Source organism: Mesoplodon bidens, assembly GCF_964165515.1.
Source record: "Mesoplodon bidens genome assembly, chromosome: 20".
Lineage (NCBI taxonomy): Eukaryota > Metazoa > Chordata > Mammalia > Artiodactyla > Ziphiidae > Mesoplodon > Mesoplodon bidens.
The window spans coordinates 18,250,981-18,275,694 of NC_138181.1; the positions used below are offsets into that span (position 1 = coordinate 18,250,981).

General features: G+C 48.7%; 1 protein-coding gene across 7 annotated transcripts in view; it reads right to left on the reverse strand.

Annotated features, from left to right (window-relative positions):
* Positions 1-24,714, reverse strand: part of RBPMS (RNA binding protein, mRNA processing factor) — a 192,131-nt gene that overhangs the window by 17,871 nt on the left and 149,546 nt on the right. For 2 of the 7 annotated variants that reach the window (XM_081221220.1, XM_081221216.1), the window contains exon 6: positions 8,886-9,013. The exons of 1 other annotated variant lie outside the window; for it this stretch is intronic. In XM_081221220.1, the coding sequence (XP_081077346.1) occupies positions 8,886-9,013 (128 nt within the window). 4 more of the 7 variants (XM_081221214.1, XM_081221218.1, XM_081221215.1 and 1 more) reach the window with 4 other exon arrangements.

Consider the following 24,714-nt stretch of genomic DNA (forward strand, 5'->3'; position numbering starts at 1 on the left):
CCCAAGCACCTGCATTTAACAAGTCCTCCAGGAGATGACGATGCATATGTATGCTCCAGTTTGAGAGACACTGCTCGTGAACAGGTTTCCAAAAGTATGTCCAGAAGAAGTGAGACGCTCTGCAGTCAAGTACATTTGAGAGAAGAATGCACAGTCTCAGCAGATTCTAGATACACATGAGCACATTAAAGGCTCTGAGAAGTTTAAACAAACCTGTTTGACCTGATTTAATCCTGGGTCTCTCAAGTTTATCTGATAATGTAATCTTCTGAATTACACGGAAGTGTTGAGAAACGGAAGTGTTGAGAAACGCTGGTCTGGAAGGCCCCCTTCCAGTGGTGACATATGGTGGATCCAGGAGGCTGAGGCATGCTGACACAGCATTCAAGTTCCCAGCTCTTAACAAAACTGATTAGGGCTGGAAGATCACCAGACCAGCTGGTACCCTAGATGTCTAATCTATCAGGAGCAGTGAAGATATTCTTACCTCTCCTAATGCAGGTGCTGTACCTGAATGCAGATTTCCCAGCACCACGGTCAGAACGAAGCTTCCTCTCCTTTTTAAGGCATGGATATTCTTAGGCCGGTTTCCACCACTGTCCCCAAGAAGGAGCCCTGAATGCCCTGCCAGGGCCTTCCCAGCACTGAGCCATTGGCCGCCAGCCACTCACACAGTTTAATTATAAGCAACCCTGCCCCACTGACTCCCAGCTCTAAGGATCCGCTCTTACGCAGCATCACCAAATAAAGCATGTCAGGGCCCACGGCAAACTTCGTTGCAGGCTGCCAGGCTGAGGAGAGGCTGCCAAGCCAGAAGCACACTCTGGTCCAAGCAACTCCAAACTCACCAAATAGACTGGAGTGGTAATTGCAATAGAAAAAAGATGACCCTCTTTATGGGACTCATTATAGGGTTCTTTTAAATAGCAACCCTCCCCCTTTCTAATAAAGCATTCACCCAAGCACGAAGAACACTCTCCAGGAATTCCCCTACTTCATGAAATGAGGCCCGGGAAGATCACCCTCTAAAGGAACATCCACACCCACCGGTCCCCTGTGCCCCCTCACACTCTTTCTTAGTGGACAAGGAGGACAACCTAATACTCCTTGCCTAGGGCAATTAAACAAGTTGCCATCACCTAGACAAAATGTCAAGATTTACAGGAACCGGTTCAAAGGTTTAAGTTTGCCACGCCCCAGCCCAACCCCGTGACCCCGCCGGATCTCCCAGTCTGAATGGTGGGACGGTGCTGAGGTCTGAGCCCAGGCGGCGACAAGGTCTAGACCTCAAAAGCAAGGCCCTGGGCCTGTACCTCCTGCTAAGACCAATCAAGGCTGGGCTTAATTAAACATAAGCCTTCAGGGTTAATTTCCTCTCTTGGGCTTTTAGACTCTTTCCCCATCTGCCCCAAGCACAAACCAGGCTCTTGCTTCCAAGCAGGCAGGTGAAATGTGCTCAGACATCCCAGAAATTCACTCAAGACACCATTCGGGTCGAGGGTACCCAAGCATGTAACACCCTGTGTCAGATTAAGTCCACAGTGGTTGCTTGTCATCCATATTTAATTTTGTCAGACTGTTAATTTTTAACGATGTTTGCTATCAAGGGCCATTAGCAAGCCCCAGGAGCCGAGCTCGGCGAAGCGAGAAGCCCTTCGTGGCCGAGTGGATGAGTCTTGAAGTTGGGTTGTCCCACTTTGCCATCCTGTCACCGAGTTCTGGCCTTGCCCACTGGCAGCACACATCTTGAATAAAACATGATCCCATTTGGAGCTGATTTTCCTTTTTACCCCTGTCACAATTGGTTTTCTTCACGGAGTTCACTTTCTTTTTATGGAGGCTACATCTTACGTTTCCAAAGTTTCTTTGTGGCCTTGGTTTTGTTTCCGAAGCAGTTAGAATTCACGTGCTTTCAGATGGTATCTGGGTGGCTACGCCCACCAAAGGAGGCCAGGCACCCTGGGTGGACGGCCAGCTGACCCCACCTGAGCCTCCCCTCAGCTCACACCACAGCGACAGGCTGCCCTCCTGGCCCGGCGCCAGCTGCTTCTCTTCTTTACCAAAGAGTAAATAGAGCCTGGACGCTTAGGTTTCTGCTGGCGGGGCACCAGTGCTGAGTCCCTGCAGCCTAACTGCTTCATAAGCTACAAAGGTGCTCAGGAGCCTCTGGGCCACGCCTGAAGTTCTGACCCCCACCCCCAAAAAAAAGAAAAAGAAAAGAAAAAAAAATGAAAGAGCTATTTTAACAGTAATGACTACTCTATGCCAAGCGCTTTAGTCTTTCTCTCAAAAGAACCCCAGAGAACAAGTGTTCAGTCTTCCTACTTATAGATGAGGAAACTGAGGCTCAAGGGAGGTTACAAACAAACAAACTTGCCTAAAATCCCAAAGTTAGCCGAACGGACGGAAATTGTCATTAAAATTCGACCTGCTGGATTTTAAACACTGAGGGCCCGATTACATGCCAGGCCCTTGGCACATCCCGTTGTATGGATGGACTGCTCAGCAGTTAAGAATCCCAAAGGGGAGGCAGGCTCACAAACAGCACTTACAGGGGAGACTCGCTGAGACTCGGGGACGGGCTCCCCCTGCTCATGAGGTCAGGGAGAACACACACCGAGCATCTAGGGAGCGTAGCTTCACAGAGGAGCAAACGGCACACACTTAAGAAACCTGGAAAACACAGCTCACCAAATGAAGGCAATCCTGCTGCCGCCCCCCAGGCAGGAAAGCCGCCCAGTACGGGGAAGGCTGGGCCTCAGTGGCATAGAAGCAGCTCTGGCCAAAGGAACAACCTGACCCAACAACTCTGGAAGAATGGTTCTGGACTGCTTCTGAGAGGCCAGTGAGGACGGGGTCAAGGTTTGTGTCGCTGCTTTACTAAGAGGATCCTTAGTTCTTCAAGTACCAGACAGCAGAGGAGGGGAGGGGAGGGAAGGGATGGACGGGACGGAGAGGGTAAAAAGGGACAGAGAATTTGCTTGGCCAGGAGTTGGCCCCCGTGGGGGTTGGTTCAGCCACAGGACTATGACGAGAATAATCTCCCCCCGAGGCACAAAACGTAACCCCATCGCCTGGAAATGAGGCTGGGCAGAACCCTAGAGGAAGGACGGTAGGAAGAATGAGCTAGAAAGCCCAGGGACGAACAGACCGGGTGACCAGCAGCTGAAGAGTTCAGGGGCAACAGCTCTGAGTGAAGCAACACACGAACCGCTCGGTCTCTCTGGGAATCCAGCTGTTTCCCACTCTTGATCTATTTCCTGTCAGGGACAGGTTTTCTTCCGACAGGCGTGTCCGGGCCTGGCTGTAGGGGCTTCCTCCGGGGGCCAAGTTCTCCCAGTGCTGGCACAAGCTGCAGAGACCACACACTGCTGGACGCAGGGCAGGTGCCGCCGCTGGCTCGATGCCTCCTCTCGCTCACCTATTCCTCATTCACTCCTTCCAGCCTCTGGCCTTTCACTTGGCTGCAGCCCTGAGGACCCTGCGGCCCCATGAGTGTCAAGACACGCTAGATGTCCTTAGTGTTTGAACTAGCGCACAGCTTCGTGGGTAGCCAGTCCTCGGCTTTCTTCTCCTTGAAGGTTCAAATGCTCCTTAAAAGGCTAACGCTTTCTAAGCCCTGGCTGTGCGCCAGGCACCCTGTGAAGTGCTTTAACACGAGGGTCGATTGGCCCCACTTTAGGTTGAGGAGCTTGTTCAGTGGAGATCGCGTAAATGGCAGCGCCTGTGTCTGACCAGGTAGCCCCAGCGGAGGCCAGGCCTCGAGGGGCAGGCAGAGGAAGAGGCCCCCCTGGGGGGGGGTGTGGAGAGGGGCTGGGAGAAGAAAGAGGGGGCCCTGTGCTCCCTGGAGGCTGGCGCTGGGAGCACCGTGCCCGCCTCGCCTGCCTTCAGGCTCCTATGGGAGTTAGGCCAGATGCTCCTAGGTGACCAGAAAGCCAAACAAAACAGGGAACTAGACAAGGCTGGTGCACGCAGGAGACGGAACACCAAGCAGCGGTTTCTCCCCACCCGCTGACCTTCACGGAGCTGCAGGTTTAGAGAGAAAAGTAAATGTCAGAGGATTAATAGTTTCATTTATGGCTGAAAACAATTCAAAGCCTTGGAGCTGAACGGCCTCAAAGTCAGCGCCGCGGTCCTTCGAAGCTGTGGTCTCTGTGCCGGTCGCCAGCCCCGGGCTGCAGGCAGACGATACCCGTTTGGGAAGGCCGGGCCTCCAGAACGAGGACGTCCGGGTTGAGCGTGGATGCCGCGCGGGAGGCGCACAAGCGGGGCGCGCAACTCCTGCCCCGGCCCTGCCCTCCGACGGGCTGGCCGTCTGGTGAGGGGCTCCAGCTGCCTCCCACGGGCTCTGTTCACAGGCCCACCCCTGCAGCTCTGGCTACTGCCTTCTGAACAGGAGGGAGAAGCTGAGAAATCAAAGTCCTTCCCACACGCGCCTGGGTGGGAAGCACGGCCGCCCTGCCGCCGGGGCTGTGCTCCCCCGAGTCCGCACTCACGCCCGCCCTGTTCCCTGCGCCCTCGAGACGCCACCTCTCACCGGCTCCGTACTTAAATCACACTGAGGCCGGCTGGGACCTCCTTCTTCTTTTTCATCTCAGTATTCGCTATGGGACGCAGGGACAGAGGAGATGCCTAATGAGAGGTGCTTTAAAGACAAGTTCACAAACGCAGTTCTTAGACGCTGCACAGTGAATGCCCGGCCGGGGGCCCCGCACTCAGGCCACCCATACACCACCCTAGGCTTCTCTCTCCTCCACGATCTCGCTTCCCTATCTGCCTGTGTCTTCTCCCATGGTTCATTCTGGTATTTGTTTTAGGTTTAGCCTTTAAATTTTTTCCAGTGTGTCACAAGGGACCTCCCGAGGGGCATGTCTTGCCCCGGGAAGTCCGTGGTATGATTTTAAAACCTTTTGTTTACGTGCAGGTGATGCGTGCCAGTCACAAGCTGCACAGCAGCCCTGGGAGAAGGTCTGCTGTTCCTCAGGGCCACTGAGGCCTCTGAGGAAGGAACAGGCAGTCAGGACTTGCTCTCTCGGTCCCACTTACCTGCAAAAGTTTCAGGCCCAACAGTATGATGCTGGTCAAGGGAAATAGTATTGTTCCTAGAGTGTCGTGAGGACAGTGCATTTTACTGGCTTCCTCTCAGCCCCAGCAGCAACAAGACTAAAAGCAAAAATGAACCCAGACTTAAAAGCTGAGATGTGTGACTATGAGGTGAGAGGAACTGTCTGGACGGTCTCTTTGGAGCATAACTTTCCTAAAAGTCGCGAATGAAACCTTCCTCTGCTGTTCACAGTGACTCACATAATATATTTAATCAACTTCGAATACCCATGACGGTGAAAGTGAGCAGGATGATCATTTCTTACAATGTTAACCATCTTCTTAGAAATCGGATGCTCTTAGAAATAGATGTTCTTTCATCCCTACAAGTAAAAAGGCAGTACTGAAGCTTACAGGCCGATTACGTTATCCAATAATTCTTTAAAAAATGGGATCTGATGTCACCTAAGCCTCTTCAATTTAGAGATGGAGGCACACGACCACAGATGGAGGCTGGGCAGAAGTAGAAATACGACGCAACTCCTTTTCGATGACAACCTCTGTCTCTCCTGGGGCCTCCTTCTGGATCAGACAGACTGAAAACACTTCCACCCTTGTTGAAGCGAGATCTCCTGGCAGATGTGACACACGGATGCTAGAATGAGAATCTTCCAATACGCAGCTCTTGAGGGTTCAGGAGCCCAAGAAGATATATGAGCAGCAGTGAGGCCTCGGCTCTGGACCAAGTCTCCCTGGGATGCCGAGTCCTTCTCGCATATAAGGTACACTGAGTGTCATGGGCCCAGCTCTCCCAAAATCTGAGATAACATCTTAGCTCCAAAATCGCATCAGCATGAAAACAAAACGCTGCAGTCTACTTGAGATCGTTTTTTCTCTCATTAAAATTTTTATTGAAATCTCAAATGTTACCAAGAAATAGTTTTTGCAAAAGGGGGAAGAAATAGCTAACAAGCATATTCAACATGGGAGCTCCCTCTGCTGGTCTGCAGTAGGTTGATATGTTACAAACACATTCCCAGAGACAAATCTAATTTGCTGGAGAAGTGGACAAAAGACAGGTGTGTTGGGCTTTGCCTCAGGAGAGAAACACTAGAAGAAAAAAAAAATCCACGTCTCAAAACAGGGCACAACATCACTAAGAAAAGCAAAATCATTTAAAAGCTGATCTCCAAAGACATCATACGATTTCCAGAACAAAAATGGAATGAGCCACTAAAAGGACGCTCCATCTTGGTCTCCCTTCTGCGCTACCTCCAGTTAATAAAAATGCTCTCAGGCCCTGTGGGTGAAGGTTAAGTTCTGATTCCCTCGTCTCTGTCTCCAAGTCTCTTCTTACAGGCTTCTCATCTAGTTAGAGAAGAAAGATCCAAGGAGTCACTGGAGCAAGGCCTTTCCAAAATTCCATCAAAGAATTAAGTCTTTGGTGAGCCAGCAGTGAGGTGTGGAAAGAGCTGGGAGTCAGGTGACCTGGCTCTGGTCACGGCAGAGCCACTTGCGACTCTGGACAGCTCTCTCCTCTTCTCCGGTCTGCTTCCTCATCTGTAAAATGGGTCAGACCAGCTGATCGGTCAAGCCTCTCCCAGTTCATTCTAAGATCCTCACACTGGACAAAGACTTTTAAATGACCACAGCTGTTCATCAGTCTTTAGGATACGGTACCCAAGCTTGCACTGGGAATGACCCCAAACAAGAAGTGCGGTTGAGCACAAGGATCTCACTGGTATCAGAAGAGAGTCCCACCACCTGTAGGACTGACGTGGCAGTGCCAGGTGGACTCCTGGCTGGGAAAGCCTCAAGGTCAAGGAAGAGCTCACGGGGAAGGTGCCCCCATGGGCGACACATCCCAGTAAAGCATTAACGGTTGAGTCCATGTAATCTTGGCACTCTCTCCCCTCATCCTTTCTCACAATGGCCTGGGCTTTCTGACCTCTTAAGACTTTTTACCTGCTTCTGCCACCGTATCCCCAGCATGACTTTTGATTTCATCCGCCATGTGAATGACGCAAGGGCAAATTACCCAGACATCACGGCCCAAAGCCACCCTTCGCAGTCCTTTTTGGCCACCGTCAACTCCTGCTTTTCTGGGACAGTGGTGAAAGGCTTTGGTGCTGATTAACCAAAGCCATGGATATTTTAGAAGACTAGGCAAACTTGGCACCATTTCATGGTATTATTAACATGTGCCTCAGTTGTCAATTGATCTGTATCTAGGCAGTCCAGGAAGAGGAAGAGGTGGATCACATATCCCCAGATGGCAGGGGTGGGCCACAAACAGAGGGGACTTTTTGAGTTGCTCCACGGAAATCTACAAAATAATCTAAGGTCACTGCGAGCATTCTGGTAAATCAGCAGAAGGTATCAGCCCCTTTCCTTTCCCTTTGCCCTCCCCTGCTACCTGCCGTTGCACAGGTGACCAAGCACTGACACAGACAGAGGTGGAAAAAGCAACAGGGAAGGAAAAGCAGAAAGCACAGCGAATCCAGAAACTGGGTCGTCAGTCTCGGAAGAACCCCCGTTACTTTGTTTTCGGTGTCAAATACTCTCACCACCACCACCTTTTCCCTCACTACTTGTACTACTTTCTACCCCCTTCTTCCAACACAAAGGGTGACCACTTCCGAGGCCCAGGCACCAAGGCCTCCTCTTTGTAGTTTGCCTGCACGGTCCCTGGGAAGCTGGGTCGTCCATGCACATACGAAGCATCAACAACTCAGCTGAGAGAGAATGGAAGGAGGTCCAGCTAAGAACACTCCCGACCCCATGGCCTGCCTGGGAGACCCTCGCTGGGGCCTCTTGTAGGTGTCTTTCACAACACAGTAAGTTGTGTACAACCTAAGACTTTTAACTCAGAAGGGTTTTCTGGGAAGCTGTTCATTTCATCCAGCCTGGTACACAAACACTAAGCAAAACAAACAAAAACCCCACCTGTTCAGGCTGGTAATTTTTTTAAAAACAGGCTTTCCTGCTTTTAGAGGAGTTACACATGCAGTAAGACAAAGGAAAGCTATATTCTTTCTATCTTATTTGTTATTATTGATCATCACGCTGAATCCTAACCCTGATGACTACTACTTGTACTAAAAGCAAAGCTAAGAGAAACATCGTTTCCAAGGGGAGAAAGGGTTGGTACGTAGAGAGTAATCTTTGCGAAGAAACAGCAGAGTTTGATTATAAAGCTCAGGCTATGCTTAACTAAGAAAGAAAGCTGGTCAGAAGAGATACCTCTACCTTGACCTATAATTACATTTAAGACACTATATTGTACCTCCTTTTCTACAGGGTCTCTTAAAAATGGAAAAAAGGAACCCTTAAATCCCTTCTTTAACATATGTATGATAGCACATAGCCTTCCTCCTGGAAGCTCCCAGCTTGCTCCTTCGTCCCTAGAGCTCCCAGAACACAAGACAAGAGATCTGAGCACACAGGAGCACACGCAGACAGGTAGCTCTTGTAACAAGCGCACGCCTTCCTCTGCAGCCCTTCCCCCCACGGCAAGGCACACACATCGCTGCTCTCGTGACACCCTCTAGCTGGCTGGGGAGGTGACCTGGGCCCAGTCTCTCATGTGTGATATGAGGGTGAGATCATTCAGGAAGAGAGAGGTGTTGTTTGGGGCAAACATCAGGCAGTGGGTGATATGATTGCTGTCAGACGGTCCTCGGAAGTCCTGGAGGAGTGTCAGCTTGATTCAGAGGGGATCAGTAATCTCTTGAAGGCGGATCTGTTAGCTGGATAGGGGTTAGTTGTATGGTGTGCCCCGGGGAACCAGGTTTGAAAGGGCTGCTGGTGGAGTGCGGTCGTGGCCGATGGGTATGAATTACCTGGGCATGCAGTGAGGCGGGGTAGGTGAAAGCAGGAGGTAGGGCAGGCGCGAGCTCCGCTGGGTACAGAGGGTACGGGGCCCACACTTCAGGGCTACTGGGGTAAAGTGCAGGCACTGTGAGCTCATCTGCAAGAAAAGAATAAGGCAAGAGTTAGTGGTTACCAAACAGCTGGCTTCAAATCAGAAACAAAACACCCAGTGTAGCCCCGAGCCCCAATCAAGGTCAGAAGTCAAGTCGCTCTCATTCTTTCAATAACCTGTTGGCTTCGGTCCCCCAAAACACTGAGCAGGAGAATGGTAAATACAAAATGGACAAAAAAAAAAAAAAAAAAAAGCAAGAAATCTGCTTCCTGTCTGGCCTGCTGAGATCTCAGGCCCGGGCTCCACCCTGGACACTCTGATGTCTTTCCAACTGTAGCTCGGGGGAACCCACGAACAGTGGGGACTTCCTGCACCAAACGGCAAGTGGGGTTCTCCGAGGAAAAGAAGGAAGAAAGAGAACTGGTAGGCGATCTCCCATGAAGACTCACTGCAGAGCCTTTGGGAGAACAGTGGCAGGACGGCGACAGACTAGAAGGACTGGAGGACTTTCCTGTGAATCAGCATAATTACTATTGACAAGTATCAGGATCATCAAGCATTTTCTGTTTAGAAGCACAAGGCCAGACACTGTGCCTATAGGGCATTTAAGGTGTTAAAAGTTCAGAGAATGGAAGTGCAGAGCCTGGGGTATGCTGATCAAAGTTAAGCTCCACAAAGATCCAAATAAGGACGTTCACAATTGCTGTTTACGCGGATTTTATTTTCTAGGGGAAAAAAGATGAGTCATGTTGCCAACTGACTGGTCTAAATGGTCCTCGTGGACCTCCGATTCCACTCGGGTCAAGCTGCAGTTTGCCAGGTTGAAGGGTAAGTGCCGGACCTCAGAATGGATCAGGAAGCAACCCATTAAAGTAACAGCAAACACACAAGGGAGCGTCTCGGCAAAGGCAAAAATAACCTCAGTCAATAGTTCTGAATCTGGAACCTGTGAAGCAGCCATCTCAATACGTGCTTTTATCACCTGTCAAAGTCTTACATCAAGTAGGCCCGGGATGCTCCCCAGGGCCACCGAGGGAGTCAGGAAAAGGTGACCTGGTAAAGCCATCAGTGCCCGTGCCATTCAGGACGTCCCAAAAGTGTACAGTGCACGTGGCCCAAGGTCAAGAGAGTCCCTTCACTCCCTCCCACCATCTGAAGTCAGCACAGGGGGCTTCCCTGGTGGCGCAGTCGTTGAGAGTCCGCCTGCCGATGCAGGGGACACGGGTTCGTGCCCCGGTCCGGGAAGGTCCCACATGCCGTGGAGTGGCTGGGCCCGTGAGCCATGGCCACTGAGCCTGCACGTCCAGAGCACAGAGATAGATAGATCGATAGATCGATAGATCGATAGATCGATAGATAGATCGATAGATCGATAGATAGGTAGGTAGGTAGATAGATAGGTAGATAGATAGATAGATAGATAGATAGATAGATAGATAGATAGATAGATAGATAAAGTCAGCGCAGGCCTGCATTCTAGGTCTCCCCCATCTCCCCCAGTTCTGACCCCGGGCAGGGTTTTCAGCGTGGGAAGGGGGTTAGACACACAAAACCGCTTTGCTGAGTGTGACGTGGGGACTGCTCTACAGAACCAGTGGAAGGCAGCTGAGGCCGTGTGCGCGCCTGCGCCAGCGGGCAGGGTGTGCGCACGGCTCCTGTCGCCAGCCCGCGTGCAAGAGCTTCCAACAGGCTGAGAGACGGTCCAGAGCTGACCGATGAGGACGCGTCAGGGGGCGGCCGGGGATGCCCACAAGGTGGGGTTACACATGTGGCCGCCCCGACTCCCTCTCTCAACAAGGCAGTTGAAACGACCTCCTCAAGACATAGTGATGGGAACACAGATGGCCTGTGTATCGAGGCTGGGGAGCCTAGGCCAGAAGAGCAGACTAACAGTAATTATCTGGAGAGGGAAATACTAGCATCATAGCCCTCTTTAAAATGATCAGGTCTACACCACCTACTTCCAGTTCTAGGGTGTGTAGGTGTCTGCAGTTTCTGTAAGGAAATTCCTTACAGAGGGGTTAAGAGAATGCTTCACACACCTCCGTGTTTCCTGTCGTGATGAGACCACATCATGTCCATTAGAGCAACAACTCTTGGGAGAGCCCAGCTCGTGGAAACCAACTACCGCCAGAACCAATGCCTCAGATTTCATTTTAAACAAACAACCATTCTCAGGAATGGCAAGCTATTACTGTTGCTGTTATTGTTATTTCAGCTACCATGCTATTTTAAGACACTGAGCCTTTTTTTTTTTTTTTTTAAAGGCAAGAGTCTCAAGACCTAGCACACACTCATTTCTTAGCCCACGCTTCTCCAGCCCCACTGTGACGGCCGAAGACTATCAACAGCATCAGAGGGGCTGTGCTTGGCCTGCAGCCTGACTGGCTAAAGGTGAGGCTGGCTGCAAGGCACCCTGGGGCTTCCTTTAGAAAGGCTTCCTTTAGAAAGGCTTTAAAATGTGTGTCTTTTAAGATATCTGATCCTAAAGAGAGAGAGTCTGGGTTTCAATCTCAGCCTGATGGAATTTATGTTTTCCATACATTTCCACATTTTATCCGAAAGCATGACTTCACACCGGGCCTATACAGATGCTTGGAGACAACTCACTGATTGATATTTGCATAAAACCTAGCCCAGCTGAATGGGGGGCCTGCTTCCAAATCCTCTAAACCCAAAGCTGCAGAGTAATAGTATATAGTCAGGTAGTGAAGCAGAGGCCTAAAAGAGAGGGGAAACGCACACGGGATAAATCCCTTCTTCCATCTCCTCTCAGGATGGAATCTGGAGTTACGGTCCGGAGGAGGATGCACTCAAAATATGTCAGTGGTGATGCTCTGTGTTGCTGAGAACTGGGAGAGGACGGCAGGGAGGGGGTTACCGACGACACATTCTGCGGGCAGGAGCCAGGTCTTACTCAAGTCTGCACCCCTGGGCCTGCTCTGACCCTGGCATTTAGCCTGCAGTAATGCTTGTTGTACTGAATAGTCGCCGACAGAAAATTCTACAAGTTGTTTAAAGATACACCACTGTTTTCTTTGTTAAAGGAACTGAGGGACTATCCATAGGAACTAGATCTAACATTTCTCAATCCTTGCAGTATTTGTCATATCCACCAAAAAAAAAAAAAAAAAAAAAAAAAGGAGCAAAGGCAGGCTCAAACAAGAGCAAGTGTTTTTGAGCAAGCATCTTCAAAGTGAAAAATAAAAGCGATGGAACTTTTCTTCAAACGTGTTTCCCAGAAACTCCTGTTTACTAAAAGTGCAGCGGTTTGGTTTGACTTGCTGGTGGTCATGAGGATGGCTGGAGGACCTCCACCCCTGTTGAGTCCCCAAAAAGTACACCAGGGTTGGGGCTTCCCTGGTGGCGCAGTGGTTGAGAGTCCACCTTCCGATGCAGGGGACGCGGGTTCGTGCCCCGGTCCCGGAAGATCCCACATGCCGCGGAGCGGCTGGGCCCGTGAGCCATGGCCGCTGAGCCTGCGCGTCCGGAGCCTGTGCTCCGCAACGGGAGAGGCCACAACCGTGAGAGGCCCGCGTACCGCAAAAAAAAAAAAAAAAAAAAAAAAGTACTCCAGGGTTCCGGAGAAAGCAGCTTGAAAACAGCTCCTAAAGGTGCTCTCACCCAGGGACCGGTTTTTAAAGTAAGCTCCTCTTCAAAATCTCGAAGTCTGAATTCATTCCTGTAGCTCCTGGAAACCCAGCTGAGAGAGGACGGGCAGGTGGGCAATGAGTAGCCAGAGCGGGGTGGGGAAGAAAGAAGGAACAAGGAAACACCTGGGAGGGAACGAAATAGGCTCTCTTGACCAACTTCAGTGGCCAAGGTACCCTGAGCTCCTGGAGGGCCCAGCGGGAACTTGAGAGAGCTTTAATGGCCTTGCAAATTGAGGTGTTGATAAATCTGACCCAAGCAATACAGCAGGTAAAATAACAGGAAGAAAGGTAAACAACCCAGGTGGAGCTATTCACTCCCTCCCCCAGGTTCCCAAGCCATAGCTTCCCATCAGCACTGCAGCACCCACACGTACTCCCTGGACCAGCAGAGTCAGCAGCGGCTGGGGGCCGGGGGGAAATGCAAATTCTCGGCTCACCCCAGACCTACTCAACCAGAAATTCTGCCCTCCAGGTGATTCCGATGCATGCCTAAGTCTGAGAACCACTGTTATCTTCCTACTTGTCTTTCCTATTCTATTATTAGCTGCTTGAGTAAAGTGTTAGTAAAGTTTTGCTTTCAAAGTGCTCAGTATAGTACCTGTTACATAGTATCTGTTGAACAAATGAATGAAACACTCCAGGAGAGAAAATGCAAATGACGGCGATAATCTTGGACTTGTTTTGTGAGTGAAACTGGAGGGTCAAAGCAGACCCAGCCTGACATCCCTTGCTTGGCTCAGGGCCACCCACGAGTGACAGAACCGCACAGGCACAGCAGAGGCAGCCGGCCCCAGTCAGGATCACACCGGTGGGAAAGCAGCCCTCACGGACGCCTGCATTTCACCCCAAGGCTGCAGACTCCCCGAAATGGCACACACTCTCCTCTGATGGAAGAGGGTAGTGAGCTGCATAAGCTTTTTGCATCTGTACGCTGTTTTTTGTTGCTAATGTGGTCTTGAGAAAATTACAGCAGCTAGAGACAGGTAGTCCACAGCACAAGCCTTTTGTACAACTCCCCAGTGGAAGGAGAGGCCTCAGCACCGCTCAGGTGGGCTTCACCTTCTGGAGTCACTGCGCAGCCTGCTCTGACTTAATAGGACGGGAAGGCTGAAAAAAGAAGAGGAAGTTTGCCGCCCTAGGCACACTGGGATGAACTGGAGTCAGGGAGGGGGTTAAGGTCCCCTAACAAAAGAGGCTCTTGACCACCCAGAGTGAGCCAGGCCCCAGCGAGCAGAAAGAGATCAGAAGGCCAGGGCTTTTGTCTGGGCCTAATCTGACCCTCCTGAGAGGCCGGGTCAATCCCTTTCCCTTGGCGCCAGATCTGGCTACATGCTTTTCTCCTTTTGCACCTCTGAGGGTAATGCTGTTGAGGGCTCACAATATACATCTGAATAGGCCTTTTTCTTAGCATAAGAGTATGCAACCAGGAGAGTTCAAACTGAATTCTAACCAACAAAGACTAGAAACTTCCCCAATTCCAACCTCCAATCCCTTTGAAAAGAAAGAATTGCAAAGTCTGATGAATGTTTAAACCAAAAGAGCTCATGAAGCTCACCTAGTCTGCCTTTTCATCTGGATGAGGAAACAAAGATGCAGACAGGCGGGGCTTCCAGTCTAAGGTCACATTGAAACAGATAAAGATGAATGACTCTTAGAAACCACTGAGATAAAGAGGAACAAGGAGAATCTTTAATGGATGTAACCTTAGGATAGCTGCGAACACAAGGTCCAAGAACTTTTAAGTCAGTATTTACTTTGTCTCTTGGATATTTCTATTTGGCAATATTCCACAGCGATCTCACGCTCAACATGTCCGAAATGAAACACTCCCTCCAACGGCCTGTCTTCCTTGGTTCCAGATTTCAGTACAAGATGCTGCTTAGTTGCCCAAGCCAGGGTGACCTGGAAGTCACCCCACCTTCCCTCACATTGTCTTTCCCCAAGGTCCTATTGAATCTATCCTATCATCACTTTGATCCTAACTCCCATCACTGGATGACCGAAAAGGTCCTCCTGGCCACCACACTGCACCTGGGTCAACTTTTAAAATACACAATTTAGGGCTTCCCTGGTGGCGCAGTGGTTGAGAGTCCGCCTGCCAATGTAGGGGACACGGGTTCGTGCCCCGGTCCGGGAAGATCCCACATGCCGCGGACTGGCTGGGCCCGTGAGCCATGGCCGCTGAGCCTGCGTCCGGAGCCTGTGCTCCGCAACGGGAGAGGCCACAACAGTGAGAGGCCCGCGTACCGCAAAAAAAAAAAAAAAAAAAAAAAAAATACACAATTTAGTAATGTCCCTCTCCTGCTTAAATCACCTTTCTCTGATTTCTCTTTGCTCTCTGGACAGGATGTGACCACGGCCTAGAAGACCCCGCATGACGTTGCCATCACCGCCCACCTCTCCAGCCCGGCTCTCACCTGGTTTTCCCTGCCGGTCTACGATCCATCAGCCATTGTCCTGGCTTGATCATACATGGTTCCCTTCCCACTTCTAGGTCTAGTACACTTTCTGCTGGGAGTGTTCTTTCCTTTCACCTGGCTTAACTCTTATTCATTCTTCAAAGGATTCCACTTAGATGTCACTTCCCTGGGGGTGGAGGGGAGGTGATGCTGGACTTCTTGGGAGCAAACAGTACCCTCCGTGTTCTGCTGCGTTCTGCACCTCCCGTCACCGTCGTTACTTCCAGGGCTCTAAGTGCTCACTCTTTGCTTACCCTGGTGCCTACCACCAGAAAGTAACAATTCTTGTCAACCATTTGCTCATACTTGATAAAATGAATGGAGAAAAAAAAATACCTTGCCCTTAAGGAGGAAATGAACAAATTCTATGTTAATTCAATTCCGTGTGGGAGAGAAATAGGTACTGAAAGAGGATGAATGTGAGACCATGCCAATGCTACTTTTTTTTTTTTTTTTTTGCGGTACGCGGGCCTCTCACCGTTGTGGCCTCTCCCATTGCAGAGCACAGGCTCCAGACGTGCAGGCTCAGTGGCCAGGGCTCACGGGCCCAGCTGGTCCGCGGCATGCGGGATCTTCCCGGACTGGGGCACGAACCCGTGTCCCCTGCATCGGCAGGCGGACTCTCAACCACTGCGCCACCAGGGAGGCCCCTCAATCCTGTTTTAATAACGCCTATTTTCATACTTTTTATACACAGCTGCTGAGAGCTTGTACGTCATTATTCCGGATCCTCATTAAAAGCTCTGGAGAAAGGGGCAGGAATGGGTGTCTCATTTTAATGATGAGAAAAGATCTATCCAAGGTCTCATAGCTAACTCACAGTGTCTGAACTGGGATTAGAATCCAGGTCTCATGTCTCATGGTTCAGGCTCCCTGTCACATACCATCCTGTCCTCCCTGACATGAGGATGTCCCCGCTACTGGTGGTGGGGACAGGCCCCTGGAGAGCAGGTGGTCTTCATCTCTAGCTTTTAGCATACTCAGTTTACTAGAACAAACTCAGGGACAGAGTCCTCCAGGAGAGCTTGCCTGAGAGATGAAGAATTTGGCCAGAAAAAACAGCAGCCATGACACAGAAGACTCAAGATTGATGAAAAATTCCAAAGAAAAATAAATCAAGGATTCTGTTAAGCAATCAACTCCTACTCACATACCTCTGCAAGTAGTTGATCCAAACTTCGTTAAGTAAACCCTTGAAAAACCAGCCTTAAGAGGCCCACTCTTTGGAGGACTATCCCATTAGGACATGCTCTTCTGGTGTGAGGGCTAAGAATATAGCCCATTCCCCCTTTCTGTGCCAGAGCAAAGTGCACACAGCTCCAGCAGAGGTTTGAACAGTGTCCCCCCTAAAATTCACATCTGCCCAGAACCTCAGAATGTAACTTTCTGAAAACAGAAACTTTGGAAATGTAATTATTTAAGGATCTCAAGATGAAATCATCCTAGATTGGGGGGTCGGGTAAATCCAATGACTGATGTCCCTATAAGAAGAGGAGAGGGGAATTCTCTGGTGGTCCAGTGGTTAGGACTCTGCACTTTTACTGCCAAGGGCCCGGGTTCGATCCTTGGTCGGGGAACTAAGGTCCCACAAGCCACGCAACGGGGGAAGAAGAGGAGAGGACATAGGGAAGAAGGTGAGGTGAAGATGGAGACAGAGGTTGGAGTGATACATCCACAAGCCAAGGAACGCCAAGGACTGCCGGCACCACCAGAGCTTAGGAGAGAGGCATGGGACGGTTTCTCTCTCAGAGCCTCTATAAGGAACCAACGCTGCGGATGCCTTGATTTCAGACTCCTGTCCTCCTAGACTGTGAGAGAATACATTTCTGTTGTTTTCAGCCACCCAATTGCTGGGAATTTGTTGTCACAGCCCTAGAAAACTTTCGGTTCCCACAAAAGGTCACATACTTCATTAGCTCTCCAAGAAGGTAAGTGTAGGGGGAAGAATCAAAAGATTTGGTGAACGCAGAGAATGGACTTGAGGACACGGGGAGGGGGAACGGTAAGCTGGGACGAAGTGAGAGAGTGGCATTGACATATATACATTAACAAACGTAAAATAGATAGCTAGTGGGAAGCAGCCGCATAGCACAGGGAGATCAGCTTGGTGCTTTGTGACCACCTAGAGGGGTGGGATGGGAAGTGTGGGAGGGAGGGAGATGCAAGAGGGAGGGGATATGGGGACATATGTATAACTGATTCACTTTGTTATAAAGCAGAAACTAACACACCATTGTAAAGCAATTATACTCCAATAAAGATGTTTTTAAAAAAAGATTCGGTGAAAATCTCAAAGGATGTGTTCAGGACCACTCAGCACAAATCACGACTGCAGTTTCTGTGTCCTGCACCGGGAACCAACCATACTAAGTGCGGGAGACACCAGGAGGAATCAAGTCTGTGTTCAGTCCTCTTCCACGCTACTTGTTCTTTAATCCCATCCTTGGCCACTTTCTTTGCTTCAATTACTAATTCTGTTTAGGATAATTCATAAATCTACAGCTTTGATTTCCACTCCAATGCAGACATCCTAAATACATCCAAGTCAACGCATACAAAAATGCACTCACGGACTTCCCTGGTGGCGCAGTGGTTGAGAGTCCGCCTGCCGATGCAGGGGACATGGGTTCGTGCCCCGGTCCGGGAGGATCCCACATGCCGCAGAACGGCTGGGCCCGTGAGCCATGGCCGCTGAGCCTTTGCGTCCGGAGCCTGTGCTCCGCAACGGGAGAGGCCACAACAGTGAGAGGCCCGCGTACCGCAAAAAACAAACAAACAAACAAACAAAAAAATGCACTCACAGATCAATTCCTCTTCTTACCTGCCCACATCCCTTTATCCCATTCATTCAGGTCCAAAGCCTCCTTCATTTCCCATATCCAAACCACTGCTAAGTGCTAACACAATAAAGGATAACAGCAGTAGTAAGGTAGCTAATGTTTACGGAGCACATCTCATATGTCACACACCGTGCTCGTGCCCCTTGTGGAAGATACTAACACCAGCCCCTTTACATCCTGAGGAAAGAGACGCACACAGGTTCAACACCGAGCCCACTGGCTCAGGGCAACCGACAGACCCAGGGCGTGGATCCAAGTCGTCTCCGTCCAGGATCCAGACCCTGCACTTCTCTGCCTCTCCACACTGACTACATTCCCTCTGTGCCTTTCTCACTATCTCTTCCCTTCCAACCCTACCTTCTACCACCCAAATGCGTGTTCCCACCTGGACTTCTAAACTGCCTTCCTAACCACTTCCGCTATCTCTCCACTCACATTTTTCTCTCGTAACACACATTCCTAGAGCAACCCTCGAAACCTGCAGGCAAACCCAGACCAACAAAATATGCCAAGGAAATTCCAGGAGCAAGCTGGTCTTTGTTCAGCTGGCCCGGAGTCCCCTCCCCCCCAGTTAATGCTATTCTGCCATGCCTCGGAGCGGTCACTGCTCTCAAGGTCCTGTTCCTGCCGCACTGTGCAGCTGGCCCCATGCCAAAATACCTTCCAACCCGTGGTTTTAAAAGGATCTGACTCTTCATCTGAGAGTTGAAGGGAACCCAGAGAATAATAAGCTGGAAGAAAACTGCTCCTCTGGGGACTTGACTGAAGTCACCACGGTTATCTACTCTTGCTCATCACAATGGGGCATTTTCATAGCTCTTCCTTCCTGAGACCTGCAACTGCAGGGTTGAGGGTCAACCCAGAGCTTCCCCAGGCAATTCCCTTCCCAGACACGGCAACTGAACTTTGAGGGTATCTCTCTGAAAGCCAGTCGTTAAGAAATTGACTGCAATCAAACCTGGATGTTTCACAGGAGCTGTATTTCCAGGAAACATTGGTTTCCTATTATATAAACCACATAAAAACACTCACCCAGCTCCACTCTGCTAGAGACCTAGGTAAGCTTCATGAGGGTAGAATACTCTCATGTATTCCCTACTAGTGAACACTACTAGCTATATTCACTAATGTGCCCTTTCACACTGTCTGGAGCAAAGGAGACACTCAGTAAATATTCCCTGAAGGAATAAACCCTCCCTTTTACACAGCACACCCCCGTCTTCCTCTTTTCTAGTCCAGAACTGCACTGTCAGTTAAAATGCTTCTTCTGCCTCTTTTGCTGCCCAAAGAGCCCTTTCCATCTGTGGTAGGTAATTTAATTATAAAGGGATTTCAGAATTGTACATAAGAGAGGCTGTGTGGCCATCTATGGGACTAGTCACATAACAAATGGTCATAATAAGGATATTTATACAGTGCATACTTTTTGCAAAATATTTCTCAGACTTCAACCTATTTATTCGCCAGAACATCCTTATGAGGTACTGCTGTTATTACTCTAGTCACAAAAGCAGGATGCTACCCAAGGGCTTGGAGATGAAGTGACAGGCCCAAGGCCACGCAGCTGGGGGGACTGGAGCCATGATCTGAACACAAGCAGTGTGGCTCCAGAGCTCATGCTCTTACCCACTGTTAAGATGGTGGTTTTTCTACCCAAACAGCTTCTCCACAAACCGTAAAGGTTAACTTTCTAAGTTAGAAAAGACAGGTCACCACCTTAAAAAACAAAAAAGAAACAAAACACTACTTTAGGGCAGATGAATAACACAAGAGGTTATTTTGAGAACATGACGATTCTGGTCTGCTTCTCTGGCACTGATGATATGTAATGAATACTTAATTTGGTAAATTTATAATAAAAAGAAAAGCATATTCATAAGGTAATTTTGACATGAGTTTTACAAAACTAGTTAGGAGACATACTATGTATATATAAACACTAAGTAGGGGCAAAAGAAGACACGAGAAATTACAGGTTTGGATCACAGAGATGGCAGATGAGAAATGTCAACAACTTGTGCTTGACTGAGAATACTGGCGGGAGTAGAAAGAAAGGAAAATAAATTTCTTCCTCCATTTAAAAAACATTTAAGGGGCTTCCCTGGTGGTGCAGTGGTTGAGAGTCCGCCTGCCGATGCAGGGGACACGGGTTCGTGCCCCGGTCCGGGAGGATCCCACATGCCGCGGAGCGGCTGGGCCCGTGAGCCATGGCTGCTGAGCCTGCGTGTCCGGAGCCTGTGCTCCGCAACGGGGGAGGCCACAACAGTGAGAGGCCCGCGTACCGCAAAATAAAATAAAATAAAATAAAAAAGTTTAAGGAAAAAAAAACATTTAGTGGGAATTCCCTGGTGGTCCAGTGGTTAGGACTCTGTGCTTTCACTGCAGAGGGCTCGGGTTTGATCCCCCGTTGGGAAACTAAGATCCCACAAGCTGTGCTGCGCGGCCAAAAAAAAAAAGGTATTTTAGCATAACATCCACTTGCCACTCACCTTTTTGGGGGCATACGTGTATTATCTGTTGAGGGAAGAAAGTGAGGAAGGGAGAGGTATGTTTACGAGAACACAGCCAGGCATAGGTGTCTTTTTAATGAAACTGCTGCTTGGATACATCTCTATTTAGTCTGTAAAAATAATCTACAGAACTATTTTATTAAACGATAAGCTCCTTGAGTGCAGGGCCTGTGTCTGTTTTGCTCACCGTGGTATCCCCAGTGGCTAGTCTAGTACAGTTATCTAGCAGACCATCATTTTTGATAAATGCTGTGTTAGGCATAAATCTTTGCAAACGTTGATTTTCTTTAAGATAAATCCTAAGAGTGGAACAACTATGTCTAAGGTGATGGGCATTTTTAAAGACCTTGATACATCTTGCTGTGCTGAAATGTTTCAATATACATTCCCAATAGATACAGAAACATTTTCACCAACTTTTAATGTGACACTATAGGGAGTTGTTATTAAAAACAAAACTAAACAAAAAAAGGCAATTTTATAAACAAAAGTATCTCTCTATTATTTTAATGTACACTTCACTGACAGTTAGTAATGCTGAACTAACGTACTTCCAGATTCTTATTTGGAGCAGGTACTGCCAAGAGAAGTCTCCATTAAGGCATGCTGCTCTCTTAAGCCAGGATGGGGACTTCCCTGGTGGCACAGTGGATAACGCTCTGTGCTCCCAACACAGGGGCCCTGGGTTCGACCCCTGGTCAGGGAACTAGATCCCACATGCATGCCACAGCTGAGTTCACATGCCACAACTAAGGAGCCCGCGTGCTGCAACTAAGGAGCCGGTGAGCTGCAACTAAGACCTGGTGCAACCAAATAAATAAATAAACAATATTTAAAAAAAAATCCAGGATGGACCAAATACCCTTCCCCACCCCTCCCATAACGGCATTTGTACCTGATTACTGAATCTGCCACTTACATTGAAAATGATCTATTTCTGTAGCTTTCTCCTTCCCCAAGTTGTAATCTCCTTCTCCTAGCACTTATGTCTGGCACACACAAGACATTCATTCAAAGTTTGTTAAATTTAATTGATATTTCCAAGTGCCTGCAACTTATTAGCTATCAAGAGCATGTAGGGACTTCCCTGGGGTCTAGTGGCTAAGACTCTGCACTCCCAACACAGGGGGCCCGGGTTCTATCCTTGGTCAGGGAACTAGATGCCACATGCCGCAGCTAAGAGTTCGCCTGCTGCAACTAAAAAGATTCTGCATGGCGCAACTAAAAGAGCCGGTGTGCCACAAACTAAGACCCAGCCACATAAATAAATAAATAAATATTGATATTAAAAATAAATTAAAGGACTTCCCTGATGGTTCAGTGATTAAGAATCTGCCTGCCAATGCAGGGGACATGGGTTCGAGCCCTGGTCCGGGAAGATCCCACATGCCGTGGAGCAACTAAGCCCACGTGCCACAACTACGGAGCCCGAGTGCCACAACTACTGAAGCCCATGCACCTACAGCCCGCGCTCCGCAACAAGAGAAGCCACCACAATGAGAAGCCCGTGCACTGCAAGGAAGAGTAGCCCCCGCTCGCCACAACTAGAGAAAGCCCAGGAGCAGCAACAGAGACCCAATGCAGCCAAAAATAAATAAATATATTAAAAATAAAAGTTAAAAAATAATAAATAAATTTTACAAAAGAGCATTTAAAATTGAGAAATAACCCAAATGGTTTAAAATTTAGCACATTCCCTCGACTTTTAAGAAAATATCAGTCTAACTCTGCACAGGCTCCGCTCCCGGGCAAAAAGGTAGAAACTTTAATAACTTGTCAGTTTTCAAGAGACTGCAGCTGACTTAGGGAACCGATAAAGCAGAACCTCAAAATATACCTTAAAGTACAGATAACACAAATCCACACACATACAATAGCACGCTGGCTTCTGGGCCGCGTAAGGAATTTCTGAATGAAGCTGTGTGTCTGAGCTGAGCTCCTGCTCTCATCCGTTCCCTTCTCCTGCTCCATGAGCTCAGCAGCCCTACCCGGCCCCCACCCACCCTTTTGGTTCCCCATCTATGTTCATGGGCTGGCCCTGGGCTATTTGCCCTTGATTTATCCACAGGGAATGTTGAGAATATTCACAAGCCATGGGCAGAGCATGATATCCTGGCTGCACAGATGAGAGGTGGGTGTGGGCCACACTGGTAAAACCTATGTCACCCCTGCTTCCTCCTTCTCTGGTTTTCTCTCATGTCAGATCAATCCTAGTCTGTAGTTTGCTATCTTGAAAATAATTCTGAGTTAAGTATGCATGGCTATGTCAAAAGTTCGAAGCATACTTTCTAGAACTCAAGAAAATATATCCAATCTTCTGGAAAAAAAATACGGCACTAGCTTATGCTAACATTGTGTTTCTCAAGGGGCCTTTCCGATCACTGGCAAGGTACAGCCCAAAGACTAAAACAGAAATGATAAAGACCTACTGAAGTAAAATGGCATCATCTCTAGAGATAAACAGATAGAAATTTTATAGTTTCTCAGGTGATACTATAATCTGGGCTCCTAGAAATTCAAGTTCAAATTACAATTATAAAATTGAACACATCAATTGCCTTAGAGGGAGCTGTGTGTATCATTTATCACCTTCCTGACTGAGGTGGCTTGGGCACTCGACTACTACCCCCTCCTAACTGTCAAAGCCCAGGGGCTATGGTAGCGGAATCGCAGGTGTGGTAAATGCCATAAAAGCCCCTACGTGAACATACTTTCCCAAACTATTCCTGCTCCAGCCTCTGAATGGTACTTGGAAAATAAGGAGGAAGACACAAAGGAGCAAGGACATCTATCCCTCGTGGCACTGTGGTGGTCATCACTTCACAGTATTAAAAAGTGAACGGAATGCCTGAAATACCACTATCACTGTCTTTACTTAGTATCGGTATCTCAGCACCACAATGCTGATGGATATGGCCAAGGCTCCTTCAACATTTCTCTGTGCTGAGGTGTTTTAACATTTCTTCCAGGAGGCTAGAAATCAATCACTTAAACATGAAAAGCCTCATACCGCCAATTACTGTGAACTGTGAAAAACCTATTGGAACAAAGCCATCAGGACACTCAGAACTTCTGGTCCATGGGTAACAAAGTTGATAGCACACAGAAAACTCAGAAAGTTGCGTTCCTGTTCCGTCTTCTCTAAACTTGCCTTCCTTGATTCATCCAGTTTTATAATCTAGTGACCTCAGAGTAAAACTTGTGTAAACAGAACTCTCCTTCCAGAAACTTTTGTTGCAAGAACTGCTTTCCTTGGTCCCTCTGTGCTCTCAGAGGTGACACAGGTCCCACATTACCACTGAAGGACAATTCCACTTGCACACTCTAGGATGGCGCTGAATAAAATCTTTTCTAAGAGGGTTGAACCATGAGGCCACAAGCTGGGTGAAATAATTGAGCAGCGTCCAGTTAATAACAACAGCAAGAGACTAAACTAGTTTTTTGTTTGTTTGTTTGTTTCTTCTGGTACGCGGGCCTCTCACTGTTGTAGCCTCTCCCGTTGCGGAACACAGGCTCCGGACGCACAGGTTCAGCGGCCATGGCTCACGGACCAAGCCGCTCCGCGGCATGTGGGATCTTCCTGGACCGGGGCACAAACCCGTGTCCCCTGCATCGGCAGGTGGACTCTCAACCACTGCGCCACCAGGGAAGCCCTAAACTAGTTCTTAAATACAGTTCAGGGCCAGCATGAATGAATAAAGCCCACAGGATGCAAAAATGTCAATTTAGTCAGGGCTACTTTCTCTCAAATTTTATCACATCTCTGTCAATGTCTTCAACAAATATTTTCTAAGTACCTAACTGTGGGCCAGATGCTAGGTGAATGCCATCATTTGAGATTTCTCCAGCCCAAATTTGGTACAGTAATGCTGAGCCCCAGGGGGAGGCCTCATTATCTATAAACGTGAAGGGTAATTCCTATTTAATTGAATGTATCTTGGTGATCCTGGGTGGGGAGAAGAATGCACTCGAAAACAACTATTTGGAAATGGAAGTCCTTATTAATTTCAAGATGGCAGGCTGTTAGGAGGATGCGATTTGTCATCTGGAAAGTGCTGGAAGAGCTGTAAACTCTCCGGGGAGTCCGCAAATGGTGACTGAAAAGGACCGGACAAGAGAAGAACAAATGACCTTCTTGGATCAGTATTACACATGATGTAATTCCAGAAATGCGGTGAGAGGTGACTCAATACGTTCCACCTGAAAGTCAAACTAGTGTTTCTCCTCTTTAAGTCTTAGCTGTAAACGTTCCTAGCTGTGCAATCTTGGGACAGTTTATCTAAT